The sequence below is a fragment of the Leptinotarsa decemlineata genome, unplaced genomic scaffold (genome assembly GCF_025532065.1).
Source record: "Leptinotarsa decemlineata unplaced genomic scaffold, Ldec_3_MD MMD2_tig00005002_RagTag_RagTag, whole genome shotgun sequence".
In the NCBI taxonomy this organism is placed as follows: domain Eukaryota; kingdom Metazoa; phylum Arthropoda; class Insecta; order Coleoptera; family Chrysomelidae; genus Leptinotarsa; species Leptinotarsa decemlineata.
Window position 1 is genome coordinate 491,290 of NW_027412614.1, and position 8,478 is coordinate 499,767.

At 35.1% G+C, this 8,478-nt stretch overlaps 1 protein-coding gene across 1 annotated transcript; it reads right to left on the reverse strand.

Annotated features, from left to right (window-relative positions):
• Positions 1-3,367: 3,367 nt before the first annotated feature.
• On the reverse strand, positions 3,368-4,859 carry LOC111505621 (uncharacterized). The gene is made up of 5 exons (XM_074179289.1): positions 4,469-4,859; positions 4,366-4,413; positions 4,154-4,285; positions 3,841-3,993; positions 3,368-3,665 (listed from the first exon to the last, which is right to left on the reverse strand). The coding sequence occupies exons 1-5, from the start codon at positions 4,857-4,859 to the stop codon at positions 3,403-3,405; spliced, it is 987 nt and encodes a 328-aa protein (XP_074035390.1). The 3' UTR covers positions 3,368-3,402.
• Positions 4,860-8,478: the final 3,619 nt, after the last annotated feature.

Consider the following 8,478-nt stretch of genomic DNA (forward strand, 5'->3'; position numbering starts at 1 on the left):
GTGCTTTCTTTCTGGAATGTTTATGCATAGTTAATTTTCATTATCTCTTGAACCTCAAACTGCGGTTAATTTGGATTATATTCAGTAATCTCTGATTAACAGATTCCCTGCCACGTTGGTCCCATGGGACCAACACTAGTATTGCATTAAATTTTTCAGCCACAAGAAAATTACCCAGTATTTTACCCATGCGTCACGCGAAAATAAATATTGGTTGCAACTTTTATTACACTCATTGAATAAATATAAATCGGGAAAAATATAGGTTTTGGTCACGAATGAGCTCGGGAACTCTTGAGGGGGTGGTACACTATATGTACCGCTATGCCTGTAACAATGGTTTTAATCAGATACGATAAAATAAAGTTTCCGCCGAATACTACCTTTGCATGAACATTTTGGAAGCAAGTTTTAGTTTTAGATGAACATAGAGGTACATCACATACAGAGCACATCCATTCTGTACGCGCTTGTGGTTTTTTTATACTACAATTGGCACATCTACCACGAACCGGCTGATGAGCAGAACTCTGCAGCCTCACTTCGTCAGATACTGTTGGTTTGTGTTTTTAACATTCATTGCCGCCGACACGGCTCCCGTGTTTAGGTTTCGAAGAATTATAAAGGGCTATACAAATCACAGCACTGCAGGTAAATCTTTCTTAACACTTTCAATGCCTACCTCCTAAACTGATAATATTGTGTGTGCCATGAACTGATTATTAAAATGGGAATGTTATTTTGTGTTATCTGGTTTTGTTTGGATGTGTAGAATAATGTATAGTCAATTTTTATTGTTAACACAGGAGCCGTGTTCAAGGCACCCAGCATTGTATTACATGCCATTTGCCACCGACACGCTTAGCGTGTCCTATATATATTCGTCCTATTATAATAAAAATAGAAACATATTTTTGCATTTTATATAAATATAATATAAAAAAATAATATAAATAAAATATAATTGAAAAATACAGGAAATTTTATGTTTGAAAGTTTCTGAAACATGGACTCAAACACAATCCGGGTTCCCCAGGACAAATAGCGACGCTTTTCGTATTTTTTGTGTTTGCCAACATTATTTACATCTACGTCGCATTGTATTCCCACTTGCATCTTTAGGAGAATATTCTGGTAAATGAATTAGTGCCGGCTGCCTAGGAATTTCTTCTGATATGGATCCTATTAATTTGGTTATAACCGATAACCTGAAGTCATAAAGATTCATCTTAGTCGGTGCATCTATATTATGCAAAATGTATGCATTTATCAACATAATTTGAACAATATGTATGCCCAGCTTTTTATACCATCGAGTGTTTTGTGTTCACAGCTGTAATAATGCAACAGTTGATCACTAATGTCGATACCACCTTTATTCTCATTATATTCTTTTATTATTAGTGGTTTCATTTGTTCTCTGCCCCTCTTGGATATAGTATTAACCATATCGCCTATAAACTCAGAAATGGCTAAAATTTCCCTCCTATCTTTAAACTTACAGATACAAGTTACATCCAGTAACTTTCACCCATCGCTAATTGTCTGCTAACGACAGTCACTGGTGTTCCTGCACGTTTTGGTCGTGAAGTTCCATTAGAATAGGTCTTCAATTGTAAAGTTTTCTTGACAGTTCTACACTATTATAAAAATTGTCCATATACACTGAGTGACCCACATTGGTTTTTTTCTCCAGTAAATGTAGTACAACTTTTTGTACATGTTTTCGTACTCCTACATTAGGGTCAGCTGAACCTCCGTATACCATTCCCATGTCTGCCAGCACATACAATTTTATGCCATATTTGTGTCGTTTTCCCTTGACATATTGACGGAAGTTTAACCTACCTCGCCACAAGACCATGGATTCGTCGATTGTTAGTTGTCGATTTGGATAATATAATAGGCCCGGTTGTAGGTGCATAGTTCATCTGTGGTTCTCTGTTGAACTGGGTTCAATTGAAAATTATTGTTGTAAATACGTCAGTCAACCTTGATCTGTAGTTCAAGGTTATGTTCATTTGAACGGGGTTTGAAGAGCGTTTAAAGATGATTCAAGATGATTTTGATATTTGACGCTGTGTTGATAACCTCAAAAATTGATGTTGAATTTTCATTTTGCTGTTGATAGTGTCGATTATTCAAAATGAACGAATTGATCGAAGAATTAACCGACGATGAAGATTTTTTACAAATTTTAAATGGTTTTGTGCAACCTAGAAGACCACAAACCTTCAGAAACAGACCAAGTCACTTTGAGATATGGACTGATAATGAATTCCAATGTAGATTTCGATTAGAAAAACGAACTGTTAGGTTTCTAATTGATCAGATCTCAGAAGACATTAAATTCAGGGTCGATAAGTGAGTATTTGAAAATACATTTTGTTATTGTATTCTAACTATGACAAATTTCAGAAACCATGCTCTCACACCTGACATGAAAATATTTGTGACATTACGGTACCTGGCCACAGGCTCTATACTTCAGGTTACAGCTGACTTCAATGGGATTGATAAATCTACAGCAAGTCGAGTCATTCGACAAGTTACAAGAACTATTGCAAGACTTCGTAATACCTACATTAAATTACCCGAAATTGAAGAAGAGATTTATCATACCAGAGAAGGTTTCTTCAACATTAGTAAATTTCCTAAATGTATCGGAGCACTGGATTGTACACATATTAGAATACAGTCACCTGGTGGACCCCAGGCTGAAATTTTTCGAAACCGGAAGGGATTTTTCTCATTCAATGTTCAAGCTGTGTGCGATGCTGAATTGAAAATAAACAATATTGTATGTCGTTGGCCAGGAAGTGCGCATGATTCGAATAATTTTAGAAATTGTAACCTCAGGGCCAAGTTTGAAAATGGAGACTATGCAGACAGTGTACTAGTTGGAGATAGTGGTTATGGGATTAAACATACCTTATTACTCCACTAGGAAATCCTCATACTCCTGCAGAACATCTGTTCAATGAATCACAGATCAGGACACATAATGCAATAGAGAGATGCTTTGGTGTATGGAAAAGAAGATTTCCAATTTTGGCTCTAGGTATTCGGTTAAGAGTGGAAAAAGTAGAAAGTATTGTAGTTGCGTCAGCAGTACTGCACAATATAGCTTGCATTATGAGAGATGCTGAACCTCAAGTTAATGATGAAATTGAAGCTGCTATATATTTTGTGGACAATGTAAATGATGTTCATTTAAATCAAAATGGTGGTGTAAATGATAGTGTTCGTTATGCTTTGATACACAACTACTTTGCAAACTTACTGTGAAATAAATCGGAAAAAGGAATATTGTTGTGATTAATAATTTACTTCCAGTTGTGTGTGATAATAATTAAATAAGGCACAATGAAACAATAATTGTATTTATTACTCTAAAACAACCTATTTGTCGAGTAACCTTTTTTTTTCTTGAAGGAGAGACATATTCATATCATGTTCCTCTTTCAAGAATTTCATTTTCATCGCTGACTCAGTTTCTTGTAACAGCATCCATTTATCGTGTTTCTCTTGCATGTGCTTTAGTTTCAGCCGATGTTCTTCATAAAAAGCGGTCTTCTGAATCTCAGCAAGTTCTATTTTTGTAGAACTCCATTCAACCAACCTACTGTTCAGAGGGTTTCGGTTCCTCTTCAAACAATTATTTCCTAAAACAAAAGAAACAAGACCGTCGATTGAACATGTGTGCACCTTCTCTATTTTCATGTTTAAAGGTGGTGTGAAAGTTCAGAAGATTTTTAGATACTGTGTAATAATAATAAAAACTTATTACCAATAAGAAAAGATATTACCAATAATTTGCAAAAGAATAGAAATAATCACCTTTATTAATGGAGGACAGATTTCTGTCCCCAATTATAAGTGGTGATGAAATTTTTTTCTTCAACATGCCTGGAGTACATTTCGACCAATCTTCATGTATTATTGCTTTGGCAGTTTCCTTATTTGAAGTAATATAGCTGTGGTCTAACAATGCTGTTGAAAAAAAAACATGAGTCATGTATTTTGAGGAGGTCGGTCAATACATTGTGTTTCCATTTGAAAAATTATCATTCATTCCATAAACTATATGCAGTTTATTGGAGCGAATGAAATGTATTAGCAATAAATTTAATATAAAACAATATTTATTTACCAGTTTTTTCATTACTCAAATCATAAGAACTTGATGCTCCCTGACAGTCAAGAGATGGTAGTATCTGGAGCCCGTTTGTCTCGATTGTGTTGCTGCACTCCACTATCTTCGAATCATTATTCAACTGTTTCCCTGCACATTGCATAAAATATTGTATTAATATCAATATGAGCATAAAATTAGAAATATATTACATAAATTTTTAAACTTACTCAAATCGGATATATCCATTTCTTCATCCATAACTTCTACCACACTACCTGAAATGAAAGTTTTCTCTTTTGAAAAATAATAAATAAAATAATTCAAACTCACCATCGCGGTCATCATCGAATTCTGATTGTAAACCTGTCATTTGAGTTCCTATTATTTGCTTTATTGCATTATCGATGTCATCAACATGAAAATCTTCAGGTGGCCCACCTCCTGTCTTTTTCAAAAATGACTTTTCAGCAGCAAATTTTTGTTTGCTTCGCTTCTTTATATTTTCATATTTATTTTTCAATACCTGCAATTGTCTATAATTTTCCCCAGATATACTATTAAATTCGTTTGTAACTCGTTTCCAAGCATTTAATTTGAGTTTGTTGGTATTTGTATCACTTCTGCATTCAATTTGCTCTTTAAATTTCAGCACCAACGATATTAAAATATGCTCTTCTTTCGAAGTAAAATTCGCAGATCGCTTTTTATTCGAGTCCTCCATCACATTTACAAATAAAACCACCACCTGTTTGTTCAAAATCACGTCCTACAACATTGATATCTACAGCATTCTCTACACGAATTCATATGATCAACTTACCTTTGATATATAGAATACAATTAAATCACGATTGTCTTCTCAAATGTATAGTTCAAATCCAAATAATTCGAACAACACGTAGAACAAACAATAATAAATGATCAAAACGCACAGAACGACATGAAATGTTCGCATAGAACATTATATTTCAGATGAAGAACTGAATTCAGTGCTACCAACAAGACATGAATAGCGTTCAACTGAACTAATGTTGATCTTGCACTCCACAACGAAAACCCTAATGATCTCGGTTCAAACATGACTGACAGTTCAGTTGAGCTAGCGTTTACCTGTGACATCTATAACCGGGCCATACACAGACCATCAGGGCCGTACGCAGATTTTTATTTCGGGTGGGGTTAATATAATATGTATGACATATCCGAATGCAGGATACTTATATCAAGTAAGGGAAATGATCGCCCCCGCAGTGGGCGAAAAAGAATTGAAGTGTTGATAGAAGTAACTTGATTTCCAAGATGATTTTCATTTGTTGATATGGTGTGGTATTAAATAAGTTTACACTCGGAAATAATAAGATTTTTTTAATTAAAATGTTAAATATAAAGGTTTCGAATATGTATTACACATGAAAAATTCTTCACAAAACGAAGTCCAGTTTTCTTTTTTTATTTGCAAAAATATTTATGACTTTGTCGGTGAGAATCTCAATGTCTCTATGAATAGACATAAGAGCTAATCGAGTGAGTCGATCCGGGCCACAGGAGTTCCTTAGGTAAGATTTAAGCCTCTTCAGTGTAGAAAATGATCTCTCTGGTGTACATGTTGTCACCAACAAAGTTGCATAAATGTTTAACCCTTTCGATGCGTCAAATGAATGCATACCACTGACCGATGCGGCAATAGTTTTTTAAAACTAAACTCGATATTTGTTTGACCCTTCAGTCCCAGATTATAATGAAGGTGGAAAAAAAATAATAACGAATGTTTCGTGATCAGAGGTCATCTTAGGATCATCAGAGGGCAGGAGTTGAACATTATTTTTACTATTATATATTTTAGGAAGTGTCCCGCTCGGTGGACATCAGGACTCAAGAGTAATACAATTGTTTCAGTGAACACGTTTTTTATTTGAATTATAGTATAGGTACGAATTCATTTTCTGTGAAAGGAAAGAAAACAGTTTCTCTCTTTGAGAAAACAAAGATGTAAATTACACTTGTCACAAAAAACATGAGTTTTTTTCGTGCATTTTTCAAATTTACATCGGGTTGCTTCTTTTTTCGAATCATAATTGGGTATATGATCCAAGCGATCATGACGAACCTCCATAAATAGTCGCTTTCTTTCACTACAATAATGTGTAGGGGTACTGGTGATAGACAAACTTGGATATGCATCTGACGGACGTCCTCTCTTTCGTATGACGGGAATATTCATCTTCATGAGATAATATGCCAATTGGAGACGAAAGTGGAGCAAGTCTAATGCTTTTTCCTTAGGGTTTTCTTTATTCTCATCGGTATAGTGTTGGCGGTATTCTAACCAGCTATTCACTATAGCTAGATCCACACCATGAAAAAACATTCTTAGTGTCCACTTCCTTGATCTGACATATATTCTGTAGAGTGCTATCAGATGATCTAGCTTATCCACACCCCCCCATACTTCTGTTGTACATTTTCACCATCTGTGGTCTCTTTACATGAACATATTTTTTATTTGTTTTATCCCATCGTTTCACTTCATCTTCTTCGCCTTTACCAATAAAATTCGAAGCAAGAACAACGGATCTGTTGTCAGACCATTTGCATAGAATTATTTCTGAACCTTCACTAACTATTTCTTCTGAAAAACCTCTGTTTTTTCTTTGCTTGCTGGTCAGTGATTAGTGGAGGTTTATTGAACCTGTTCACTCTTACGGTTCCAGCAGCATTTATTTTTTTATATTTCAAAATTTCCAGAAGATTATAAGTGGTAAAATAATTGTCGAAATACAAATGTCTATGCTCTGGAATTCTCTGGGACAAATGCAGAACAGACGTAGCCCCAAGACCAAATTTATTCAAGAGGAATTCATCGAATTCAGTGGTACTGCCTTGATACACGATAAAGTCATACATAAGACCACTTCTACCACATAGAACAAAAATCTTGATCCCCCAAGGATTTGGCTTTCCCTTCACATACTGCTTTATGCTGAACTGACCCCTACATGGTACCATCTGTTCGTCAATACTGAGGTCCTTTTCAACTTCTAATTCGTGACAACGCTTCCGTATGCTAACTAAAAGAGGCCTCACCTTTAATAATTTGTCTTTACAGTCAACGGGTTTTTCCAAATTATTGACAATATGAAGATTGTTTCGGAGAAGAAAGAATCTATTTCGTGCCATGTTATCCCTGAACAGAGATATACTGAAATCAGCCTCCCAGTACATCCTTATTCTGGGGAATATGAGGCAAGACATTATGATATGCAAATCAATGAATATTTTGATTTCATTTGCATGGGTTGGGGCTTGAAACTAGTTTTTCCTTGCTGAAGTGCATAAAAATTAGTTATTTCTGCGATAACATCAAAGAGTTGTTCAGGTATATATCTAAGAAAATATTGAATTGGCATCAGTATTTCGTTTGTTTGTGGAGAAAATGTGAAGTCGTATTCTGGTTGGGGAGAAATAGGTTCGTAATTTTTTCGGTAAATAATTTTGTTCTTGAGTGTGATAATTGACATAATGTCTTTATAACAGTCGGGTATTTTATTTTCCTCCGAACGCGAATTGCTTACCTCAGCTCTCAATGTTTCTGCAATAATTGATAGAGGAATATCATCCTCTGTGTCACTGTCAATTACTTGTGAGGATTCGGTTGCATGCTCTTCCTCTGCCAATTGTTTATTCTGCAGCTTTTCATCTTCAAACGATAATTTATCAGCTCCTACTCTGAATGTCTTCGGAGCAAACGGCAGAAAAATATCTTCGTCGGAGAAAAAGTCTATATCTAAAGTTTCCCCAAGATTTCTCAACATTTTCTCGCACTCTTCATCCAATTCATCATCATTCAAAAATTCCAACAGTTCCTCAGCGTCTTTTGTATTTTCAGGATCATATTTGTCTACAAAAAAGAAAAATGTTCAAGACCCAATGTCCACTGCCACGAACACATACATTTTTTCACATGCATCTTTCATCATGTCCTTTGCACTGGACATGCTTTTTTGGTAGGTTATGTACAACTTATTTCTCAATAATTGCAAACTGTATTCATTCAATCACATTCAATGAATTATATTCAACATTTAGTTGAAGTATAATCATGAACTTATTCGAATTATAGCGATCACAATGTAATAAACTTACCCTTGTAACGACGCAATGAGGTAGCCATGATTCACTTGTTATGCTAAATGGTATATTTTGTTTGAATTCGAAGAGATGGCTTGGTAGTTCGCAAGATACTGCAGTACGAGATCCTAGTGAACTCGTGAAGCGCTTGAATGATTCACACATTACACAAAAGATGGAGTTTTATTCATGGCAAAATCAATGTTCATACC